Source organism: Ceratotherium simum, chromosome 3 (assembly GCF_057802395.1).
Source record: "Ceratotherium simum simum isolate JZ-2026a chromosome 3, ASM5780239v1, whole genome shotgun sequence".
Taxonomy (NCBI): domain Eukaryota; kingdom Metazoa; phylum Chordata; class Mammalia; order Perissodactyla; family Rhinocerotidae; genus Ceratotherium; species Ceratotherium simum.
Window position 1 is genome coordinate 65972397 of NC_141902.1, and position 26647 is coordinate 65999043.

Below are 26647 nucleotides of genomic sequence, written 5' to 3' on the forward strand. Positions count from 1 at the left end.
GCAGTTCACAGATATTTCCAGGAAGTTGTTGCCCTACCGTTTCATTGAAAACTAGGTCCAGAATTTTCATGTTTTCCTCTCTGCCTCTCTTCTACTAATTTCCCCATTAAGGTTATGACACAATTCTAATGAACTCCTCTAGTTAAAAATTGTGAGATTACATTTATACTTTCTGGCCCCAAGGTGAAGGAGATTTTAGGTTCAGTATGAGGAATAAACTTCTAAAATCAGAAGTGCCCAACAACAGAATGGACTGCCTTAGGAGGTAATGAAGTGACCCATGACTGCAGGTGTATGAGCAGAGGTTTTTGACTAGTGGAGCTGTGACTGCCACTGCTTCCTCTGTCCCATGCAATCCCCAAGGTCTGCAGGCTGTTGTACTATACGTTACAGTGAGGACTGTAACAGATAAGCTACCTACGTATTATATTTTTATGGCTTTGTAATTTTTGATTCATGATTTTATACTGTCATAGTTAAATGAATTGATAAGATGGCAAATGAATTATAACTTAGTGAAGTGAGGAAGACTGTCAAACTTCCCTGGGTATTGCCAAATACAGAGAGCAGAGTTTAATATTGAACTGAAGTTGAAGATGTGGCTCTGAAATCTCCTGCAGAGCCAAAGACACACAGCTCTGCACTGAGGTTGTGATAGCCTGGGGCCTGTGTTGAGTGTAACTAGGCTCATCCCTACCATACACATTATTTCATATTTTGATAAAGTAGAAGAAAATATTGAGGTTTTATCATATATGAGATTTTTATGTGCAAAGTTTGACAGATGTTGCATGCTGCTTTCAGGAGTAAAGAAAATTACTTGGGCACTGCTGTGTCCTTCCGTGAGATGATTTATTGTCAGCTGTCACCCTCCCTGTCCCTTGCCCACAACCATTATAGTGACCAGGAGGTCTGCTTGCTCTCCGGTGATGTGTCTTGAATAGTGCCCATTAGTTCTCAGTAGTTACCCGTGGCCTGCATGTTAGCCTTCAGTTTAATGGCCTTTTTTATGTTCATTCATTTTATTTTATTTCCCATCGTGGTTTTGTTTATTTCTTTTTTGTTTTTTGTTTTTTCTGTTCTCTTTTTTAAAACCGTCGTGGTTTGCCCTTCATATTCCCCAATGTTTGCACATGACAAGATGTTGCCATCCCAACATTACCTCCCACTTCACTGACCAGTGCCACTACTGACCATCTAGCACCAGCCACCACGGGACCACTGCCTTCAGCTCCTCGGGATGTCGTGGCCTCCCTGGTCTCTACCCGCTTCATCAAATTGACATGGCGGACACCTGCATCAGATCCTCATGGAGACAACCTTACCTACTCTGTCTTCTACACCAAGGAGGGGATTGCTAGGTAAGTGCCTGTGTGTCTGGACCCAGTTGGTTGCATCTTGGTCCCCCCAGTCCAGTCATGCTCATTGGCTCTTTGTTGTGCAGAATCTGTACCAATTTTCAGTCCAGAAAATACATGATCACCGAGATGCATCTTTCCTAATGTTAGGCCATTAAAAATAAATTCCCAAACAAACCGAAGTCCTAGTATTCTTTCCTGCCTTTCAGGGATGATTTGGAAGAGGGTAGATAGAGCTATTTAGGTGGAAGTATTAAATGTAACCAGGGCTACCCTTTTTACAGAAGATTCAGTCGACACAACCTATAGGATATGGCTTACTCAGAACTTTCAGATTCTAGAAGTTATGGTAGACTTAATTATTAAAGCAACCTTAAATGAATATTTGCCTGCACCCGGATATGGATGTGGGCCGCTGAGCTCCCGGGAGTCTCCTTGGTGACACAAGAGTAATTAGTGACTAATTTTCCTAAAACAGCATTTTCATTAAATTCCTCTTCATCTCCATCTCTTTCAGGAACTCTCATTGCCTGTCCATTTTTATAGGAGATTTTCCAGAATCCCCAGGCTGCTTTATCCACAGTCTAGTTTTGTTTTATCTGTCCAACCTTATTTTCCTTCCCCCCCAGTTTAACTCACTTTCTAATGATACCAGGCTAATTCCCACCACTGTGCAGCCTTTTTCTCAGTCTATTCTCTTCAGTCACTTCCCCTTTCTCAACTAAAGCAAAATTCAGTTAATCCTTCTTGGCCCAGATTAAGCCCCATGAAGCCCTCATGAATCTTTCTCCACCTTTTTCAGCACATATAGCATTTCTCTTATATACGTGTTTGTTCCCCTAATATTGGCACTTGATTATGATAACGCATGATTGTATGCTGCCACAAGTTGTTACTCTTTTGTTATGTATATTTGTGTTATTTTCCCAACCAGATTATAACCTCTGGGAGGAACCATGCTACGTGCTGACTATGTATCCTTAACAGTGCTGAGTAGATTCCTTCATTGTGCTGCTACTTCATACCAAAATAAGAAAGCTAACGCATCTGTTTTGGTTAGGGCCCTAACACGTGAAATAAGGCTTGAATTTCTACTAGGGTGCTTACATTTGATATATATTGTATTTAATACGATACCGGCAAGTTCAGCAAGTAAAGGAACCCTAATCAAGTCAAGACCCCTTGATTTAACACTCTGAGAAGTCTGAGTGACATAATTTGAGCCAGATAGATGGAGCTACTCATAGGGTAATGTTTATCTGAACACTGTACTGGATGTTTTGGGAATTACAAAGATAAGGAAACATAGTTCTAGACACAAAAAGGTGAGACATTACTGCCAAACCAGTAATGTCTTTGTTAAAACGTCTCCAACAGACTTTCAAATCTCATTGCAAATTTCACAGAAGGAAGAAAAAGTGTTTAGTGATTCCTCACGAGCCAGCTTTATTTCCATGGACCTTTGCCCATGGAACAAGGGCCTTCGCCGTTGTTGTTCCTTCTACCAGAAATGCATTTCCCTCACAAATAACTGTGTCTGGCTCTTGTCTGTCCTACTCAGGTTACACCTCCTCAGGCCTTCCATGAATACCCACCCAGCTTAGCCCCCTCAGTCACTGTCACACAGTGGTGTACTGGAGCCAGCTTGTTCCCAAGCCAATTGTTAAATTTTCAGGAAACTTTCAAGCCTGATGACATGACTTAGTGGCTCGAAATTGGGCATGGTATGGGAGTATCTACAAGTACTGCAAACCAAAGTCAATTGTTGAACGTTTACCAGAACACCACTACTCTCACATCGCCCTGGTTTGTTTTTTGCCTTTTTTTTCTGGAACACTTAACACTCTGAAATTTTCTCTTTTTATTAACATGTTTGTTGTGTCTATCTTGTTCAGTAGAGTATTAGCAGCACCTGGAACAGAGCCTGGCAGATAGTAGCATTTAAACAAGTATTTGTTAAATGAATAGATAAATTTCAATCAGTGGAGAAATAATTATTATTCAAGAAATCATGTTGAGATAATTGACTCCATTTGGTGGAAAGACTAAAAGTTATATCTCTGTCTTATATCATGTATAACAACAAATTGTAAATGGATCAAGAGCTATTTTTAAGACTTATAAATGTATTAGAAGAAAATATAGAAACTATTTTTATCATTTGAGTGTGAAAGACCTTTTAAGGGAAGACATAAAATCCAGAAGCCATAACAGGAAAGATTGACAAAGTTTATTATATAGCAGGGTAAATTCCATGTGATAAAACATTATAAACAAAATCGAACTATCAAGTGATAAGCTGGGAAAAAATTTGTAGCGTTTATAAAAGATGATTGGTATTGGTATTCAGTCTGCATAAAGAGCTCTTACAAATCATAAGTAAAAGACAGATATCCCAAGAGGCAAACGGTGTGAGTAGATGATTCAGGGAAGTTAGTGGAAAGCCCAGTAAGCTTAAAAAGGTTTTCACCATCGCTAGCAATCTTGGAAATATAAAATAATAAGTTACCATTTTTTTACCTAAGTCTGGCAAAAATTTTAAGTTGATAATATCCAGTATTAAGCGAGTTAAATGCTGGGAAGAAATCCGCTTTAGGCTCTTACTGGCAGTATAAATTAGAATAGCCTTTGGAGACAGTAATTTGGTAGAATTTTTTATCTTTTTAACGCACATACCCTTCCTTCCAACAATTACACTTCTAGAGGTCTGTCCTATAGATATTCAGATACACGTATGCATAGGGCACTCATATAAAAATGTTTTTTGTAGCATTGTTTGTGAGAATGAAAAAAGGAACAATGTAAATGTCCGTTGATAGAGGAATGGGCGCATACTTTATATATATATACACACACACACACACACACACACACATACATATATATACATACATATACATATATATATCCATATGAAGTATGATGCAGGAATTTTTTTAAATGACTTATATCTGTGTATTTTGATGTATATGTAAATGCCTAGAGCAGTGATTCTCTACCAGGGACAGTTTTGCCCCCCATTTCCCAGGAGGCATTTGACAATGTCTGGAGACATTTTCAGTTGTCACAACTGAGATGGGAGGGGATGCTTATTGGCATCTAGTGAGTAGAAGCCAGAGATGCTGATAAACTTCCCACAATGTACAGGGCAGCCCCCTACAAAAAAGAATTATCCTGCCCAAAATCTCAACAGTGCTGAGGTTGAGAAAGCCTGGCGTGGAGAGATCTGGTAAGAGACAGGTCAATACATGCCACAGTTAGGTCTCTGGGTGGGACAGGTTTTGAGGAGGGAGAAAAACTGGGACTTGAAAATTTTTTTAACTATATATACTTTTGTTTTTAGTGAAAATCTATCACTTAAAAATTTTTAATTTATGAATCATGGGTTGAAATAAGCAGGGATGATTAATAAATGAAGTTGGAATTGAGAAAACTATAAAAGTTAAATTGGCAGGGGCAGGAGGACAAGGCAAGTATGTATAAAGGAGGAGAAGATGCAAGGAGGATCACATTTAATTGTTTGGTGTTTGAAGGATGGAAAAGTAAGAAAGCTAGCCCAGCTGGGTTTTTGGTACAGTTAGTAAGAGATTATAATGAAGTGGAAGTTTGGAGCCAAGTGTTGGAATCTGGTAAGAATTTGGACATAATCAGTTAAGAAGGGACCATTTTAGACTCCTGAATGAGTGTGCACTGTGATTTTATTAAACAGCTTTTATTAGCGGTACTTTGAGAGCACTACACAGGATTAGAGGGGAGAAGAAATGGAGTAAGGGAGATAAATAGTTATGTTAATCTACGTGTGTGGTAGGTATGGCCTGGGGGAAGATGGGAGCAGTGTCTCGGAGTGGACAGAATAAATCTGAGGAATATTTCAAAGGAAGATTCTTGGAGATTGTAATATTTTTTTGTAAAAACAAGTATTCTTTATTCACTTCAAGTAACTGCATTACTTCTGAATAAAAGCAGTGAAGGTATAGAAAACACTAAGTCAAAAGACAAGATCTTGGTTACTTGTTTTATAAATAAAATTTATTTGACCTTTGTAAGGTTAAATTTTCTCATTTAGAAAATGAGGATAATACATTTTCTTCACAGACTTATAGTAAGAATTCAGTGTGAGGATGTATGCCACTGCCTGTGTTGACAAGTTCTCCTACTTCCTGCGTTTGAAAATTCAACCACCAGGTGGCACTGTGTGCCTTGGTCATGAGCTGTAATTGTATTGGCTACCCCAAGTTCCCGAGGTTCCAAAGGGTCCAAATGTTCACCTTCTTTTTCCAGTGCCTTTAATATATACAGCAGTCGTTTTCTGATATTAGTCACTAAATAGAGAGTACAGAGTAAATTATTCCAGAAATTAATAACATTTTAGAGATGGACAAAGTCTTGGGTATCTGTTAGTCTAATCCAGTAGTTGGCAAACTATGAACCCTGGGATAAATCAGACGTTATTTTTATGGCCCAGGAGCTAAGAGTAGTTTTTACATTTTCGAATGGTTACATTTTAATAGGTTATATAGGTAACTACATAATATTTTCCATTTTGCCTCTTGGCCTGTAAATATTTACTATCAGGCCCTTTAAGAAAAAGTTTGCCACCCTGGTTTCACTCTTCTATTTAATACATGGAAAAATCTGAGGCCCAGAAAGAATTAGTGACTTTCCCAGGGTCCCCTAGCAGGGTAGTAGCATTGCCAGAACTAGAATTGGAGCTCCTAACTACTAGCCCAGCACTGTCTTAATATAAAGTGTACCTTTTTCTTTCTCTTTTGACTCTTGGTTAACACATTCTAACCTGAGTCCCACTGTAACCTCACACATTTATGAGGATTGTTCTTTATAACTCACCCTGGATCTTGTCCTGAAGTCAGAAGTTTGCTTTCTAGACAGACACGTGGTTCTGGGACCTCAGACCTATCTAGTGTTAGAAGCCTCTTCAGGTGCTGGGTATATTTCATCTTAGAGAATCATACCTATTACTGATTTTTTTGTTATTGTAATGCTTCTGTAGAAATTTGTTCTAAGTTTTTAGTTCCCTTCACTCATTTCTCCCATTTTTTCCCCTTTCACATAGGAAGGAACAAAAGATATGTCATATCATTGCTATATAAGAGGTCGAGATCAGAAGGCAAATTTCATTCATTCAGCACGTTTGTGATGCTGCTTCGTGTATAAGCACTCTGCTAAGTGCTTCTGTAGTTGTGAACATGAATGAGACACTCTTTCACTTCAGTTTAAAGTAAAATAGTGCCCCCCTCCCACTGTCTTTCTCAGAAATAACTTGTTTAAACTTTTATTTACAGAGTGAGCAAAACAGACCTAATCTTTGTTCTCTCCTGGAGCTTTTAGTTTGGTGAAGTGTAAAATACCGTGCATCCTTTTAGACAGCGGTCATTTGTGATCAGTCCAAGTGTCAGAACCCTCAAAGTATACGAAATCGTGTGATTTAGAGGTGTTTAGCTAAAGAGAAAATAATGTCTGTAGATACCTCACGTATCTCTGAGTAGTACTTTTTGTTACCATAGTGCTCTTTTCCAGTGGACCTGGTTATAGACAAACAACCTCTGTAAATATGGCATGGGTACTGTTCGTTTTTTAATTAAAAGAGGTAGTTTAAAGGACTATAGGAAACTATTGAAAAACACTTAAATCTCTGAAATGCAGAAGTTCACGTACAATCAGACAAATTGGTGTATGGTCGTGTAGAACTAAACAAATTTTAATCAATAATTTCAGAGAAAATTATCAATATTTTAAAGTAAGAATTTTAACTCAAATAATTTCTTCCACAGAGTAGTTTGGGACCCTTTTATTACTGTCTCAAGATAGATACAGATCTTTCCTCAGGTGGTTGACAGTTCTTCAAGGCCAGCTGTTTGTCTAAAACAAGTAGATCCCTTCACAATATTTGTTGAAAACTCTTGTGTAATATAATCTTGGGTTTTATTACAGTAAGTACAGTAGATTGAGCATAATTATGGATCCACGTGTGGACACACAGACCCCCAAGATAGAGCCTGGAGCCTTTTTTAAAGAACCTAGATAACTGCTTTTTTATTTTCATCTCGTAACGCTAGACCACTAGATTCATTTGTACTGTTTGTGATGAGATTTGTCAGACATTTCAAATCAGTTTGAAAATCATTTAAAAAGAGTATAGTAGTCCTCCCTCATCCACGGTTTTGCTTTCTGTGGTTTCGGTTACCCATGATCAACCACGTTCTGAAAATATTAAATGGAAGATTCCAGAAAGAAACAATTCATAAGTTTTTAATTGTGAACCATTATGAGTAGTGTGATAAAATCTCGCACCATCCCACTCCATCCCACTCAGGACGTGAATCATCCCTTTAGCCAGTGGATCCACACTGTATACTCTACCCACCCGTTAATCACTTAGTTGCCATCTTGGTTATCAGATTTACTGTCATGTCACAGTACCTGTATTCAGGTAATTTTACTTAATAATGGCCCCAAAGTGCAAGAGTAGTGATGCTGTTAATTCAGATATGCCGGAAAGAAGCCGTAAAGTGCTTCCTTTAAGTGAAAAGGTGAAAGTTCTCGACTTAATAAGGAAAGAAAAAGTCAAATGCTGAGATTGCTAAGATCAACAGTAAATTTTATTACAGTATATTATAATTGTTCTATTTTATTATTAGATATTGTTGCTAATCTCTTACTGTATCTAATTTTTATAAATTAAACTTTATCATTGGTATATGTGTAGAACGAAAAAACCTAGTATATATAGGGTTTGGTACTATCTGTGGTTTCAGGCATCTGCTGGGAGTCTTGGAACGGATCTCCTGCAGTTGAGGGGGACTGCTGTATTCGTTTTAAGAAATAAATTGTAAAATTCAGTGTCATGATTAGCTTGTTTTATAGATTAAGTTACTTTTAGGATTCATTTAAATTTTTAATGTTTCGTTCCCAATTTTAAAAGTGATCTCTAATTTTCTTTTTATTGAGATCTATTCTCCAAAATATACACAGCGTTTTTTGATATTTTCTCTGAAAATTGGGTCATACTTATAATCACCTTTTGTTTGTGTTCCTGAGAATCACCCCTTAAAACACAATGAGTCCTAAAGCCTACAAAATTGATGACCAGCTGCCCCATTTGAAATGGCACAGACTCTTGTCTGTGTGTTCTCTGAAAGGAAGTTGTGATTATGACCAGCGATATCAGCAAGGTATCAGACATGTGTGACATTGCTCTTTGCCAATCTCCATATTCTACTGTGCACTGTTCCACCTCCAGAAGTTTCCTTTTTTCAGAGTTAATTTGACTTAAATTGTTAAGGTTTTGATGTGGTGTGGTATTGCAATGAAAATGAAGCTGCACATTCTTGAAATATTCCTAATTGATGCTATTTCTTTCCAAATCCTTCTTTGTCCAAAGGGAACGTGTTGAGAATACCAGTCGCCCAGGAGAAATGCAGGTAACCATTCAAAACCTAATGCCAGCGACTGTGTACGTCTTCAGAGTTATGGCCCAAAATAAGCATGGCTCCGGAGAGAGTTCAGCTCCACTACGAGTAGAAACCCAGCCTGAGGGTAAGTCTGCCACCTGTTTGTCAGCCCTACCTGTAGGTAGCCTATATGAAGGTCTACCTTATGTGTATCCTTGCACACCTAGGAGTGCAGAAGTAACAGTTCCTCGCCTTCAAGGACCTTATGAATTAGTTAGGGGAGATAAAGTTAATTCACATCAAACAGTAGCAAATAGTGTAATACAGTATAATTCTGCTGATACATACTCAAATTATACTGATCTTTAAGGCCTAGCTCAGATGCCTTCTGGCATCTTTCCTCTGATCCTGTTTAATATTGTATCTCTATAACTCAAAGATACATTATCACTTTCTTCCTTAAATTATGATTATGAATATATCTCATTTATTTCATGGCAAAGACAGAGTCTTTGTCATTCTTATATTTCCCTCAGTGTCTGTTATAGTGCTTTACACATGAAGTAGGTATTTAATAATTGTTATCAGCTGGATTGCCCTGAACTTTATACTTACCACACTCTACAGAATCTCTTTAAGGCTTTACTTTGGAACTGTGGTCTTTTGTGCTAAATAGTGTTACTTCCAATTATATTTCTTAAGATTTTCTGCAGTTGAAATGAGTGTCAGGTTGATTTATTTTATAAAATAGCCTTGTATGTCTTAAGTTTTGTTTGTAAAATATAGGCCTGAAATTACAGGAAGCAATCAAATCATTAATGCTTTTCCCATGAGGCTTTCTTCTACACTTTTACCTTCTTTTAACACAACCCCTGTTTTTCCTTGGTGCCTTCTCCAGTTTTCTTTCACTATTAACTGCACTAGTTTTTCTCTGTTAACAAACTTTCAATAACAAAGATTTTAGTTCAGCGAGGAGCATGTGAAGTACATTCGTGGAAGCTGCTGACCAGGGAACAAAACAGATTAAATGAATTTACCAGTGAAACTAGGGAGCTCATTCAAGGACTTTACCTGATGGGTGGAATAAGTAAAGTCAAGAAGGTTATGGAACTTCACTTTCTAATGCTGTAGCAGATCACTGATGCACCAAACATTTATTGAGTGTGTACCAGGCACTACACAACGTGTTAGAGATGCAGGGGATGCGCAAGATAGGAATTCTCCCCTTAAAGAATGAGCAGTCAAGATAGGAGGTCATTGATCATTTCAGTGATGGAGCTTAAAGTCAGGAATCAAACCCAGGCGAGAACAAGAGGGTCATCAGAGAATCAGGGGGTTGATTTAAGGAAAGAATGTGTTCTCATTACAGGGAAAGGATGTTGAATTTCACGGTTGCTGTGTTCAGATAAGAGCAGGAACAATCTGTTAGATTTCAAGCTCAACTTTCCTCCATTAGCTTTCATGTACAGGCATCATTCATGAGAGATACTGGGATATAGAAAAGGAACAATTACTGTGAAAACTAGGTAAATCAAGGCAGGTTCTGAGAAAAGATGAGACTTGAGGTTCGCCTTGAAGCATTTGACTTAGAGCAGGCATTCTCGGGCAAGGAAACTGCATGACCCAAATCCCCAAAATAGGATCAAACAGTGCACATGCAAGGTGAGTCATGACAAAAATAAAAGAAAAGACCACTGGATTTGATTCAGTGTAGGGGTTCCATCCTGGGGCTATGAACCTTCTAAAAATACATGAAAATATTTGTGCATCTGTACGTATTCACAGTTTTCTTGGGAAAGAGCCTGTGGCTTTCACTATCATTTCAGAACTTATGAGTCAAACTGTTGAGAACCACTGGGCCAGAAGAACCGTTGTCCATTTAGGGATAAAAGAAAAGATGTGTAAGGGACAGTAGATTTGTTGAGTGCCTACCATGTGCCTGTCACTGTGCTAGGCAGTCAGGCTGTAAAGATGAATAAGACTTGACTTCTGTCCACAGGGAGCTTTCGGTCTGGTACCAGAGACAGATAAGTAAATAGACAGTAGAGTGATGAGCTGTCATCATAAGGGAAATGAACAGCACAATCATTTGTTCAAGGAGTCTGATTATAAGAAAGTAGCTAAGTAATAATATAGGTGGAAAGGGCAGCAGGTTCTGATGAGGGTGTTTTAGAGATGGAGAGTGACTATAATGTGTTTTGGCAGAAGGGAAGCAGCTAGTGGAGAGAGATTTGCACTTTATCTGCAGATATTCAGCCCGTGTGGGGGAGGTGTAAGTGTTGGAGTCGGCCCTTGGAAAATGTTTTACATATTTAGCTTCACAAACCAACTTAAAATTTTTTCTATTTATTATGCCACTGTACAGCTGAAATGAAAGAATTTATTAGCGCCTTTTTTAGGATCACATTTGCCTACGTTTAGCCAATGAGTATTTTGAAAGTGATATCAAGGGAATTTAGGGACTGTTTTGTTTTCCTTCTCCTTTGATAAGTTAGAGGAAAGTTTTCCATAGCAGCAGAAGTGTGACAAATCCCACCTGTCAGGCTGCACAAAATATGCTCCTAACATTAAGTGAATAACACGATTCATGACTAAATAAAGCAAACAACTGTCAGAATAACCATATTCAGGTTTCTCTACTTTGGTAGCAAAAGTAATCTTTTTTTTTTTTTTTTTTTGTGAGGAGGACTAGCCCTGAGCTAACATCTGATGCCAATCCTCCCCTGTTTTCTTGAGGAAGATTGGCCCTGAGCTAACATCCATGGCCACCTTCCTCTACTTTATATGGGACGCTGCCACAGCATGGCTTAACAAGCAGTGCGTCAGTGTGCGTCTGGGATCCGAACCTGCGAACCCCGGGCCGCCACAGCGGAGTGCGCGCACTTAACCGCTTGTGCCACCGGGCCGGCCCACAAAACTAATCTTAAGCTGTGCTGCTGTTATTTAAGAAAGCCAGTTTATTTTACATTTTGTTAGTTTTTTCCCCTTTCCTTAAATCTAATGGATATCTGCTACAGAAACACTAGCACCAGAGAAATTGTTTTCAAATATAGAGAGTCCACCAAAGTGTAGGCATAGGCAGCTACCTAGGATTTGTGTATAAATTGGGACTGGAACCTGTCAATTAGACAAAAAAATATGGTAGAAAGGTATATGAGCCATTGTAGGAGTTAGAGCTAGACAATCAGTCAACGAATCATTGAATCTTCCAGTCACTTAGGTCCTATGGACAGTGTTGTAGTGATCTCCTAACTGGTCTTCTTGAGTCCACGTTTTAGAATCAGAAAGTGCTCAACTTCTGGCCCCACACTCACTAACTTCCCCATCTCTAAACCTCTTATCCTCATCTATAAATAGGGAGAATAATAGTATTCGTCTCATTTGGGTTAGTGCAAAGATTAAAAAAGATGTAATTTAAACACGTGTAAAGCACTTAATGCTGGACTGACTATAAGCATTCAGTAAATGGTAGCTATTCTTAAAATTATTATTCTTTTATTTAGTCTTGTTCCCTTACTGTTTTTCTTCCATGCATGTGTTCACACGTCCTTTCTAAACACAGATATGATCATGTCATGTCATGTCCCTGCTCATAATTTTTCAGCGATTACCTAACACCTACAAGAGATAATCCAAACTCCATAGAAGGGCGTTAGAGGTTCTTCATTCTCTGGCTCTTGTCATCCTTTTCAGCGTTATCTCTCCCACATCCATTCTCTGTTTCAACCTGAACCACATAACACTATCTTCTCACATATCCTCCCCATTCACTGGAATAATTTTCCTCTTGGTAGCTAAGAAACTATTCATTCTTCTTACTCCCCAGAAGTCTTCAGTAATCCTTCCCTTTCCTATGCACCCCCTCCCAAAGCAGAATTGTGTACTCTCTTCTTCCTGTTTTCTTTACAAGCATTACCCAACTCTTTTAGCACTTATGACGTTATTTGTAACTATTTTTATGTCTTGACTTCCCACTAGACTGGGAGTTCTTTGTAGGCAGGGACTCTTCATCACTGTATCCCCAGTACCGAGTGAAAGAAGGCTTTCTTTTTGTGATGGTTGCTATTATGTGTTGCAATTCCACTGCAAAACTAGGATTTTGTAAACCACAGGAAGAATTCTGCAGTGTTCATTTTTTTTCTTTGAATAAATTTGAGATACTTCACAGATAATTTTTGGTGTTGAGTCATAAAAAGGGAAACGCATTTAATTATATATTACCCTAAAACCCCTTCAATTAAGTCCATTGTTTTCTTAGTTTTTATTGTTTTTAAAACGTGGCCAATGTGACATTATTGCTGAGAATGGTTATTGAAGAGTACAGTAAATTTCATTTATATCTTGCTGTTTTGAAATTTTCGTTGTAGTTCAGCTCCCCGGCCCGGCACCTAACATCCGAGCATATGCAACTTCACCTACTTCCATCACTGTCACCTGGGAAACACCATTGTCTGGCAATGGGGAAATTCAGAATTACAAATTGTACTACATGGAAAAAGGGACTGATAAAGAACAGGTATAAGATGAAGCCATTTTTTCAATCCATTGATTGGAATAGTAGAGTTGAAATATATTTACAAAACTCAATACTTGTCTTGAAGTCTGAGGAAAAAAAAAAGATGTATATGAAATGAAAAGTTGACAGATTCCATTTCTTTGTACCCAGATTTATTCTGTAGTTTCTACCAGCATGGGTCACTAAACATCAAGCAATATTTCTCAGTAAATTGCCAGTGTTGATGATTAATCTGCTTTGACGGTTAAATATTCTATAAAAGGGATAAAAATCTGCATTGTGTTAAATATAGAATTTGTATAGTTAATTCTTTTTTTTTGCAGCATTTCTTTTGGCTTTTTGTTGTGTATATAAATTGTTTTATTTTATTCAAGGATGTTGATGTTTCAAGTCACTCCCACACCATTAATGGGTTGAAAAAATATACAGAGTATAGTTTCCGAGTGGTGGCCTACAATAAACATGGTCCTGGAGTCTCCACACAAGATGTTGCTGTTCGAACATTGTCAGATGGTGAGTCTTTCTTCCTCTGGAGCCAAATATCATGCTTGTGGGCCCTTGTGGCGTAGTAGTAAGATTGTGGGCTTTGATGTCAAGAAGATTGAGTTCAAATCCCAGTTCTACCCCTTTCTGGTAGTGTGACTTTGGTCAAGTCACTTAACATGTCCGAGCATGTTTCTGTACATGTAAAATGTAGATAACACCAACTTCATTGGGTTGCTGTAAAGACTTAATGAGAGAGCATAGAACATGTAGTGCCTGGTACTGAATAGCTTCTCAGTGTTTTCGTTTTTAGTAGGGGCTTTTGTATAAGTAAATATTTTTGCTTGTTCATAACACAGACCATTCCAGGGCTGTTGGAAGGCTAGCCTTGCTTTACTTAGCAGTCATGTTTGCATGCCAAATAGATCTTTTTAATTCCCAGTCATTTGTGACAGTTTCATTTCTCTCCTGTGACTGAATTTCTAAGCCAAGTTATAGGCACATACCCATGACCTGGAGTAGGTCAAGACCAGCATCTTTTAAAAAATATTTTTAAAATAGAACAGAAAATAACAGAGTTCATTGCACTTAGTAAGTATATGTATTGTTTCATGAAACTGAGCTAAATCCAATTTATTACAAAAACATCATTTAAAAAAAATGTGTGTATGTGTATATGGCCCTTGTATAAAAACATGCATGCTTTAGAAGCTATAGTTTGACTCCTTTAAGTCAATGGTCAAACATAATAATGGTCAAACCAAGAAGAGAGCAGACTGACATCCTGTGCCTCCTGATGTGAGGGGCGTTGAGAAAGACATAACTTCACCTATTTCATCTGTGTTGTAGCCCCGCCAAAAATGTTTAACTTGAAACTGATCATGATGAAACAACTAGACATAAAATTGAGGGAAGTTCTGCAAAAAAAAAATAATAAAGTGGCCTGAATTCTTAAAAAATATTAGCCTTATGAAAGGAAAAAAAAAAGAGGTTGAGGAATTGTTCTAGAATCTAGATTAAAGAAAAGTAAAGACACGTGAAATAAAACATGTGTGATCTTTGACCGGTTCCTGGATCTGGGAGTAAAAACAGCTATAAAGGACACTATGTATTGGTACAATTACTTAATGTTAGATAGAGATAGTATTAGGCAATATTAAATATTAGCTATGTTATTAGGTATATTAGATACTATTTTTGTGTTAAGATTAAATTTTCTGAATGTGATCATTGTATTATAGTTCTGTTGAAGAATGTCCTTGTTCTTAGGAAATACCTACTGTAGTATTTAGGAGTGGAGTATCATGATGACCACACCTCTCTCTGAAATGATTCAGAAACAATGTGTAGATGGATAATGTGTATAAACATAGTGAGAGAAGTAAAGCAGATGTGACAGAATATTAACAATTGGTGGATCCAGGAAAAGAATATATGGTGTTCATTGTTTTATTCTTGCCACTCTTTTCTGTGTGCTTGACATTTTTCAGGAGAAATGGGAGAAATAAATATAAACTATAGTTTGGTTAGCTAACTACATAAGCCACTTGGTCAAGAGTTTGGAGAAAAGTTGAGGGAAAAAATGTTTAATGTAGGCTTTTAAGTCTACACCTGAGCCAGTTTTAACTGCACTAAGTGGGTCAGGATGCTGACTCCAGCGCCTGTCAAGAGACCTGAATGTGTTTTCGCATTGTGGTTAAGGGAGCACTTTGGAGTAAGACATCTTGGTTCCTATCCCAGGTGAAACAAACATTTTGGGCCTGTTAAGTGCTCTGAACCTCATCTATAGTTTTCTCATCTATAAAATGGGAATAATAATTATAATAGAAAATCCTTTGGTGTGATTGTTATAAGGATTAAGTACCTGCTGTGTAGGAGCGTGCAGCAAATCTTAGCTATGATGATGAAGACAGAAACAACTGTGTTGGGTGCCCCTGCAACTAAGTCAGAGGTTCTTAACAGAGAGATAATTGGAACCATTCATGGACATTTTTCAAAACACATGTACCTAAGTCGTACTCCAGACCTTCTGTGCCTGGATCTCTGGATCGAGGCCTGATGCGCTTTATTGGCACCAGATACAACTTTGAGCAAGAAATAGTCTCTGTCCTCCAGAAACCTATAGCACAGTGGGCACTTAGTTATACACCTGGTCACCAAATGTCAGAAAACGGGAGAGAGAGGTTTCCCTAGATGGATTAGGAGAGGAGAGCTAAAGTCAGCATTTTGTGAGTAGAGAAAAAACTAATCAGGTTTACTTAAATTTTCTTTGCTTGCTGTAGTTACTATAAAGGGGGATGCTGGAGGGCATGTGGACCATAAAGTTTGAGACACGCCTGTTTAGTATGTGAGAAACTAAAGTTATACAGCTATTTATTTAACCAACAGTCCCAAACTTCACACATCTTAAATGAGCGTTCCACTGTATAGTTGGCCTGGGAAGCCAGATGGTCACTTTACTGAAGCTGTCATTGCTTAAATATCTCTTTGCTCTACTTGGGAACTGCCTTGAAAACCAGTTTAGGAACCCCACAAGAAAGCCTAGCTCACTGATTTATGTACATCACATTTTGAACTCATAATGACATTACCTAGTTCATTCCCTTGCCATATTCATTAGACTTGTTTCCAGAAAATTTGTGGCTCTTCCCCACAATAGAGATATGCTATCACCAAGAATATTCAGAAGAGTACATTGAAGGTTCAGAATGTATCTGGGGTCTAGAAGAGTTCAGAGTACAACCTAACTTGGGTATGGGTGCATATGTATGAATGTGTCTCATTTTTTTTTAATGAATCAAACACAGCCATACCTTATCCACATACTGCTATCAACATGAGGGCACTGGAAGCTGGGTTTAGACCTTCAGGTTGCATGATCAGTGTTTGAGATGTACGTTTGGGTAAAGTCTGGCCAAGAACAGTCACGTGATGGGTGATATGTGGGTGATTGAAAGGTTTTTTTTCTTTTTCCTATCTAGTTCCCAGTGCTGCTCCTCAGAATCTGTCCTTAGAAGTAAGAAATTCAAAGGTAAAACTTTATCTTATTGTTGTTCATTTTTACTGGTATACTCTTAAGCCTCAGAAGGGCTTACAGAGAGGGAGATTCTGTATCAAAACAATCATAATCAAGCAGAGAAGTAAGGTGACATGGATATTACACTTGCCAGTAAAGCTGGGCTTAGAAATCAACTCTAGTTTATTCTGTTTAACTTTACTGCCTTTCTCTGATGCCAAAATTATTTTAGCCTTTCTGCCAATATATTGCCATTAGTATGTAAATCATGACATTCTAGATCTTAACAGTCCAGAGCCTTGGTAACGAGGTGGAAAGAAGTAAGTTGTTCATGATACCATAGTATCATAACTTAGTACTATGAGATGAGCCCATTGTGAATCAGAGGCAGACATCTGTCAGATGGCTTTAAAATTAAAAAGTATTTTTAAGTGATTATTAAATCACTTAATAAAACTCTGGCTGAGCACCTTGCTGCCTTTATGTTCCTTCTCTTTAGTGAATTCAGGGTAATAATACATAAAACAGTGAGGACCAAGCTTTTGATATATTCAGCCTTTTCCCTATAATCTTGTCTTTCCCAGAGTATTATGATTCACTGGCAGCCACCTCCTCCAGCCACACAAAATGGGCAGGTTACTGGCTACAAGATTCGCTACCGAAAGGCCTCCCGAAAGAGTGATGTCACTGAGACCTTGGTAACTGGGACACAGCTGTCTCAGCTGATTGAAGGTAAGCTGCTTTGCACGTGGGCAAAAGCTAGGAGACTTTGAATAATTCTCAGACACTGAATTATGCTAGTCTAATGACTGCTCTGAGCTGTTGACTTATACAAAGTAAAAATGGTTCAGAAGAATTTGTAAGGGTTCAGTCTACTTCTGACTTGATAAAAACTAATGGAAAACACTCGTACAGGTTCTGCCATCTCTCAGTGGTGAGATTGTGTTTGAGTTTTATTTCCTTACTTGTGTTTTTCTGTATTCTCCACATTTTCTTTTTTGAATATATATATTGCTTTTTTTAAATCTGAAAAAAGGTAAAACAAAGCTGTATAAGCAAAAGAATCTACTCAGTCTGGTTGGTAGCAGAGGTCTACAAAACGATTTTTGTAACACTGACACCACTTGTTTATATGCGGCCTGAAACAACGTTTGAGAATAGCTGTAGCAACGCAGTCATCATTCTTACTACTACGGACATGATAAAGGTTTAGAAAATTCCATCAAGGATAGCTCCTTTTGAATAGTTTTCCCATTATGTGCAACAGAGCAAGTGGCTTACCTGGTAAAAATGGACCCAAATGCATCTCTAATATGCATTCCCCCTAAAGATGACAGAGTATCCCCCTCTTCCTTCCTCAAGTAGGAGAAGTGGAGTTGGCTTAGCAAGGGCAAGTTGGCTGTGTAGGAGAAGCGTGGGAGGAAGATGAAGTGCTTTCACTCTTTGGATATTGAGACCATGCTTACAAACAATAGAGGCAGATGCCCCTAAGAAACCCTTTTGGGGTTTCCTAGCAGAGCTGGAGGAAGAGAACTACAAGAATTGGAGGTATTGTCATTATTATAAAGCCTAGAGAATTAATTTCATCATCCTTGGAGAACTCTAAACTTTCCTGACATTGCGTCCATCCTGGGTAGACATTGAAAGGATTAGAGAAGCTTGACATAACCACTTGGCTCTGCTCCCAGGAGTCAGGTTCTTGATAGACCCAGGATCTGCAGTCAAAAGGTGATATGGGTCTTCCCTGTTATAGGTATGAATTTCTAAAAATTGAGAGAGCTACTGACAGTGAAAAACTGTCCTCTAGTAATCCAGGAAGCTTTTTTCCTTACTCCTCACCTCACAGATGGGATTGACTTCCTTCAGAATAGGGGAAGGTGAATGTTTGTCTCCAAGGGTACCTTTCATTTCTTCACATGAACCCCACAGCTCTAAGCTGCAGTGAGTAGATGTGGCTGCTATTGGTGTTGCTGAGAAATCTCACTAAAGGAGCATTATAGTAAAACTGGTCACAGGTGTTTTTAAAAGTCAGTTTCTGATTTTACTCCAAATGCAGATAAATAACATTTCCCATATGTAAGGCTTTTATTTTGAATACTTAATAGCATGTACTGTATACCAGGTACTATTCTTGTTGCTAATAATAGAGAAATAGAGTACAGTCCTTGCCCATGAACTGACCACTTTCTTGACGAAACATTTGATGTGTAAGCAAAATATCACTTTAATGGTAAAAATAGCTTTTTCTTTATCGAGAAAATTCTTGCATTTTAAAATCATATTTAGATTCATTCATTTGTTTAACAGACATTATTGAACTTTTATTAGCATGTGCTGGCACTGGGTATACAATAGTGAGCAAAAATGGAGATCTTTGCTCTCTTGAAGCATTAACTTGAGGCTTGGTAAGTATTAGAGAACAATATGGATTACCAAGATCCTGTATTGAACAATACATTATATGAATAAGTTTTAGCCAGCAGTAATTGTTTCTTCATTTTGTACCACTAACAGCACTTAACACATTCTGCCATATCTATATAATATTAATTGTGTGCCTTCGTTTTAGTCTATGAACTCAGTAGATTACTACGAAGTAGAGGAACTTGTAGTCTCTTTACACACTCATCTCTCTCCCTTGCACGTGCTCGAGTGCACTCTCTCTCTCTCACTCACTCTCTCTCTCTCACTCACTCTCTTACATTCTAACTCTCCCCAAAGGAGGAGGGAATGATAATCTGATTGGTTGAATTCTTTTAGGACCTCAATTGAGCCATGTTTGCTAGTGGTCCAGATTGTTGTCTATTAACAATTATAAATACATGTACAGCCCACGCTGGCACTTTCTGGTTCAGTGTATCCAGGGAAGAGACAGGGAGGTAAACTGACTTGAGCCCAGCCATTTTTTTCTCCTTCTGTCTTGCGTCTTGCTTTCTTGTGGGCAGACACGTTCAGGATGGGCCTGAGAACGGAGTCTCCCATCTCTCCTCTCACACCATGTGACAGGATTGATTAACTGAGGCAGGGCTCATCCTGCATCCGGGCCAAGTTCTCTCTCAGTAGCTCTCTCTTTGGAGTTTCTGTACTATACTGCTGGCCAAAGATCCCAGTATTTGGATATGGGGAGGTAGGATAATTTTTCATAAGCCTTCCAAGACCTATCACAACATCTAGTGTTGAAGTGCCCTAAAAATGTATGCATGTGAACTGTACACTTAAAAATGGTTAAGATGGTAAATTTTATGTTACGTGTATTTTAACACAATAAGAAAAAGAAAAAATGGGCGCATGAATATATGAATAGCTGACCATATTATTGACCGTTGCCCTACTTTGTACGGCAGACTTTTACATGTGGATCTTTGTTGCCTTTAATGTATGGGTAAATCGTGTACTTTATAAGCTGATACTAAATATGAAAGGTTGCGTAATAGAGAGGCTTTTTTTCTCTTTTACTTATTGTGTATACTTGTGGACAGGTAGGCTGTTGAGAAATAGATTTCTAGGCCATATTTGGCGTTTAAGATTTTTCTAGTGTGGTTATGGGGTGGCTCAGAGAACAGAGGTAACTGGGAGGAGATACAGCTTTGCATTCTTTTCTGGTCTTTGGTGTCTTCTGAGACCAACTGACTTTGTTCCTTTGTTATAACTCCTTACCCTTAGCCTCTTTTTGGCTTTAGCTTCCTTAGTAACAAAATGAAGGGATTGCATTAAATAATCTCTAAGGTGCCTTCAGGCTCTTAAAAAAAAATTCTGTAATCTCCTGGGAGCTTTACTCATTTCTGTTGTCCTCTAGGCTTGTGTGGGCTTCAGCCTCTACTTTAGCGGTGGGAGCTCCTCTGTGCTGTATTTATGTATTGCTTGTTCTGGATCAACTTTAACTGAAACTTTATCAAGATAGTAGCCATGTACCAAGTTGGTGGGTGAGATGTTTGCTTCAATGAAAGATTGTTAATCTTTTGTTTTTCCAAAGCACTTCTTTCAGCTTGTCTTTCTTTGTCATTTGGGTCTCAGGTCTTGACCGGGGGACTGAATATAATTTCCGAGTGGCTGCTCTAACAATCAATGGTACAGGCCCCGCTACTGACTGGCTGTCTGCTGAAACTTTTGAAAGTGACTTGGATGGTAAGAACAACAATCAATAGGATTGGCACAGGCTAGGTTCTAACTGGTCAAATGAGTCAAACTGGAAAGCCACAGATTTGGGGTGTATATGGCTTAAATCTGTGAACTTTGATACTGTAGTCATTCCTGTAATGCAGCAAGTCTCCTGGAGTGTTTTTTTTGTTTGTTTGTTTTTTGCAGTGGCTTTTAGAGAGCCACCTCTTTAAGCAGAACCAGAACAAATGAAAATATATAGGTGCTTTAAAAAGTCTTGTTTTTTTGTTTTTTTTTTTTTTACCAAGGCTGTTAAGTAGATGAATGATCTAAAATTTAAGACTGAGCCACATAAATCATGCCTTTATTTCAGTGACAGTTTCCCTTTTCCCTTAGTCCTGGACGCCTTGCCCTTTTTCTCACCTGTTTATCTAGTGAGTCACTCCATATGGGTGTGTGTATGTACCTTGATCAGAGACAGGTGCTGCACTTGGGAGACAGAAGACCTGGGTCCTTATTCTAATTCTTGGTTTACTAATTTTTAAATTAAGATAGCAATTTATGGCTTGAAATAATGTATTTGAAAGATACTGTAAATTGCCACCGTTTTAAGCCTCTTAGTCTCCCACCATTTAAATCAATTTGTGGTTCTAAAATTTCATATTTTCTGACTCATCATATTACTTAGAGGAGTAAATAACTGATAGCATTGCAGTAATCTGACACTCGATCACCTGTTGACAACAGGCTTCTAATTAGTTGGTCTTATGTCTTTTTCATTGCACCTGGTAAAGTTTGGGAATCAAATGTGGGACCCGTAGGAGTGGGTGGTAACTATTGAAAGGCAATTTGTTTTTCTCCTTTGGGCAGAAGTTCTTGGATCTCTTTGTCTTCCCTTCCAGATTAATATTGCAATGTCCTGTATTTCAGGCTGTTTGTTTTTTTTAGAATGCAGTAAAACCATAGGCCAAACTTCACTATACATACAAATTCTCTTTGAATTCTTGGGCATAGTGGAAAAAACTTAGCCCCGAATAATTTGGCAGGAGGCTGAATACTATTCCCCAAAGATGGTGAAATATTCTAGGGGAAGGTGAATCTCATCTTGCTTTTCTGCTTTCCTTCCCAGAAACTCGTGTTCCTGACGTGCCTAGTTCTCTTCACGTCCGCCCACTTGTCACCAGCATCGTAGTAAGCTGGACTCCTCCAGAGAATCAGAACATTGTGGTCAGAGGTTATGCTATTGGTTATGGCATTGGCAGCCCTCATGCCCAGACCATCAAAGTGGACTATAAACAGCGCTACTACACCATCGAAAATCTGGGTATGTATGCTAAGTAGAGGAAGTGATTGCACATGTGATTTCTTTCTTTTTAACTTGTTCTTATGTAATAATTTTATTTTTATAGAAAACTTTCAAAAATAGTGCAAAGAGTTCCTATATATTCTTCATCCAGATTCCCCAAAGGTTAACATTTTACCACATGTACTTTGTCATTCTCTATCTTCCCTTATGTACATGTTTTTTTCTTGAACTGCTTGAGAGTAAGTTGCAGACATGATGCCCTGCTACTCACTGATACTTGAATATGTTTCCTAAAAACGAGGGCATTTTCTAACATAACCACAGTACAGTTATCAAAATCAGCAAATTAACACTGAGACAGCATCTATAGACTTGATTCATATTTTACTAGTTGTCTCATTAGTGGCCTTTATAACAAAAGAAAAACATTGTTTTCTAGTCCAGGATCACATGTTGCATTTAGTTGTCATGTCCTATTAGTTTTTTTTGATATGGAAAAGTTCCTTGGTTTTTTCTTGACTTTATGACAATGATGTTTTTGAAAAGTATAGACCATTTGTATTTTGTAGAATGTCCCTCAGTTTATACTTGTCTAATATTTCCTCAATAGATTCAGCTTATGCATTTTTGAAAGGAATAGCATAAATGCATTGTGTTTTTGTCAGTGCATCATATCAGGCACATGAGAGCCTATTGCTAGTGATGTTAATTTTAATCACTTGGTTAAAATGGTATCTGTCACATTTCTCCACTATGAAGTTATTATTTTTTTCCTTCATAATTAATAAGTACCTTGTGGGGGAATACCTTGACTCTGTGTAAATATTTTGTTTCTCATCAAACTTTCACTTGCTAGTTTTATCATCTTTAATAAGTTATTACTCTGGTGTTTCCCAAGTGGTGATTTTCTAATTCCGTTATATCTTCTACATTTATTAGCATTCTTTGATAAGGAAGAGCTTTCCTTCTCTTTCATAGTGAAAGAATGGCCACTGGGAGTCTCTTTATAACTGATTCCTCTGTCCATTTGATGTCTCCCGTCTTTCTTTGAGCGCTTTCTTCCTTTTTGACACAGTAAGATGTTTCAGGCACATCTGGTATTTTCCTAGTCTTAGCCCTTGAATGAGTCATTTCTCCTAGGAACCTTGGTTTCTTTTATAGAAAATGATATTAAGAAACCAATATCTGAGCAGTATACATGCTCATTGTTACTGGGTTAGAAAATCCTGAGGAATCTATAAAAAGGCTACTAAAACTGTAAGTAAGTTTAGCAAGGTCACAAGATACAAAGTCCATATACAAAAGCAGTTGTATTCCATATACTAACAATAAGCAGTTGGAAATTGGAATTAAAATAATGATACCATTTACAATAGCATCAAAAAATATGAAGTACTTAGGAATAAACTTTAAAAATATGTACAAGGTCTGTGTGCTGAAAAGTAGAAAATTATTCTGAGAGAAATTAAAGAAGACTTAAATAAATGGAGATACCATGCTCAGGGATTGGAAGACAGTATTATTAAAATGACAGTTCTCCCCAATGCAATCCCAAGTAGAGTCCTAGTAGACAGAATTGATAAACTTATTCTAAAATTTATATTAAAAATCAAAGGAACTAGAATAGCAAAAATTTTTGAAAAAGAAGAATAAAGTTTAGAAGACCCAGACTATCTGACTATCTGATTTCAGGACTTATTATAAAACTACGGTAATAGAGACATTGTGGTAGTATTAATGTAAAGGTAGGTGTTATAGATCAATGGAACAGAGTAGAGTTCAGAAATAGATCCATATATATGTGGTCAATTGATTTTTGAAAAATACTGAGAATTCATGGAGAGACGATAGTCTTTTCAACGAAAGGTATGGGAACAAAGCCAGCCCTGATGGCCTGGTGGTTAAAAAGTTTGGCGTGTTCCACTTCAGCAGCCCGTCTTAGCCATGCTGTGGCTGCGGCTCACATAGAAGAACTAGAAGGACTTACAATTAGAATATACAACTATGTACTGGGGCTTTAGGGAGGAAAAAAAAAAAGAGAGAGGAAGATTGGCAACAGATGTTAGCTTGGGGTGAATCTTTCCCAGGGGGGAAAAAAAAGGTGTGGGAATAATTGGATATCTGTATAAGAAAGAAAAGGAACCTTCCTTGATCCTTATCTCACACTATACACAAAAATAGACCTAAATGCAAGGGCTAAAACTATAAAACTTCTAGAAGAAAACAAGAAAAAATCTTCATGACTTTGGGGTAGTCAAGGATCTCTTAGGATGCAAAAAAGCACAAATTGTAAAATTTAAAAATTAGTAAATTGGACTTCATCAAAATTTAAAACTTCTATTTTTGGAAAGACACCAATAAAATGAAAAGGTGAGCCACAGACTAGAAGAAAATACTCATCATTCAAATATCTAACAAAGAATTTGAGTCCAGAATATATAAAAACTCTTACAACTCATAAGAAGATGACAGTCCAATAAAAAAGTAGGCAAAAGGTTTGGATGGACAACATACCAAAGAAGATATATAAGTGGGCAGTAAGCAAGTGAAAAGATTCTCAACATCATTAGTCATCAGAGAAATGCAATGAAATACCACTACACATCCTCTAGAACTGCTAAAATTTAATAGACTGATAATACCAGATATCAGCAAGGATGCAGAACGGGAATTCAAGGATGTAGAACTAGAAGCTGGTGAGAATATCTGATGGTACAACCACTTTAGAAAACAGTTTTGAGGTTTCTTAAAAAGTTGACCCTATGATCCATCATTCCCACTCATAGATATTTAACCAAGAGAAATAAAAACACATAATCTACACAAAGACTTGTACACAAATGTTCGTAATAGCTTTATTTATGATAGTCTGAAAGGGGTAAACAAGGAAATGGTAAATTGTACTGTATCCATCCAACGGAGTACTATTCAGCAATTAAAAGGAATAGGCTATGGATACACACCGCAATGTAACGAATCTCACAAACATGCTGAGCAAAAGAAGCCAAACACAAGAGAGTATATACTGTGTTGTTATGTTTTTATGAAATTATAGAATAGGCAGCACTTATCTGTAGTGACAAAGCAAGATCAATGGTTGCGTAGAAACAACGTTGGTGGGAATTGACTACAAGGGAACTATATGGAGTGTTGGAAATATTCTATATCTTGATTGTGGTAGTGATTACACAGGTATACATATTTGTCAAAACTCAACCAACTGTACAACTAAATGGGTACATTTTATTGTATGCTAATTATACCTCAAAGTTGATTTACAAAGCAAAAATTTTTGAGAAATAGTAATATTTTATAATAGAAAATGAATTGGTTTGGTAGGTATAATTCCAAATTGGATTTTCATTATAGAGATCTTGCTTTGAAAGACTTGTCTTTTAATTCAGAATCTGCCCTGACCAACTTTTTTATTCAAATCATTTCTTTGTGATTATTCTTCCCTAAGAACAACTTGAGGTGTCTAACAGATGAATTACCTTTGTCTTTTCTGGTAGAAAATAAGCAGCAATTTAATGCTTTATTCAAAAACAAAGTAGCCTTTCTCTTTCTCCTTTTAAGAAGAAACAGCATGGCTAACCTAGAAAGTGTTCCCCACATGAACAGTCTTATAAGGCAATTGTAGGAGAGCAGAAGAAAAGCTTTGCTGGTGGATACAAATATCTCTGTGGTGACCTGCCTCCTACTGTTTCCTTTATGAAACTACTGAAATGAAAATCCTCCGCAGTGCAGGCAGTGCTTGGTCCTTGACCTTCAGGTGCTTCCAGTCTAATAGGAGAACAAAAGTAAAGCAGAAGAAACAATGACATGAGTTGCAGTGAAGTATGTTCAGAGAAGGGAGAGCAGCTAGTAAGGCACGGTAGAAGCGGTTGAAGAAGCTTAACCTGTACTTGGAAGACTGAGTCAGAATAGTGTTTGAAAACAAGAGATGAGAAGGAGTGCTGCATGTGCTTAAGAGAGTAAACAGACTGTTTCAAAAGAGAGTGCACATTGAGAAGTGGCAAAAAAATTTAAGTTGGCACACAAAGTAAAGTAAGCTTGAGCTGTATTTATCAACACAGATAATCTGAGATGCATATAATGTTGAACAAAAAGTCAGAAGTGAGGTGCATTTAGGAATTCTCTCATTAGTCAAACTAGAGTTCTCTTCTGATCTTCAAATCCATGTAAACGTTTGTGTACTGGGTATCCGTACCAGGATATAGCCCATATTCTATCATAATTTAATCAAAATTAAAGTTAGTGTTTTCTCCTGCAAACTTTTCAATCAACCAGCAAATATTTAATGAACACTTACAATATCCCAGACACTGTACTAGAGATAGAGCAGAGAATCAGACAGACATGGTCCCAATTATTAGAAATAATACAATTTTGAAATAACTGAAATTATTTAGGGCACTGAGGAAGAGAAATGGGATCCTACATGTTATGTAACGAGAG

General features: G+C 37.6%; 1 protein-coding gene across 4 annotated transcripts in view; it reads left to right on the plus strand.

Annotated features, from left to right (window-relative positions):
- Positions 1-26647, plus strand: part of NEO1 (neogenin 1) — a 233387-nt gene that overhangs the window by 172580 nt on the left and 34160 nt on the right. For 2 of the 4 annotated variants that reach the window (XM_087428672.1, XM_087428670.1), the window contains exons 8-15: positions 1142-1361; positions 8761-8915; positions 13138-13286; positions 13661-13799; positions 16751-16800; positions 17370-17517; positions 20800-20910; positions 22013-22207. In XM_087428672.1, coding sequence (XP_087284798.1) covers positions 1142-1361; positions 8761-8915; positions 13138-13286; positions 13661-13799; positions 16751-16800; positions 17370-17517; positions 20800-20910; positions 22013-22207 — 1167 coding nt within the window. The remainder of the gene's footprint in view (positions 1-1141; positions 1362-8760; positions 8916-13137; positions 13287-13660; positions 13800-16750; positions 16801-17369; positions 17518-20799; positions 20911-22012; positions 22208-26647) is intronic. The other 2 variants (XM_087428673.1, XM_087428671.1) reach the window with 1 other exon arrangement.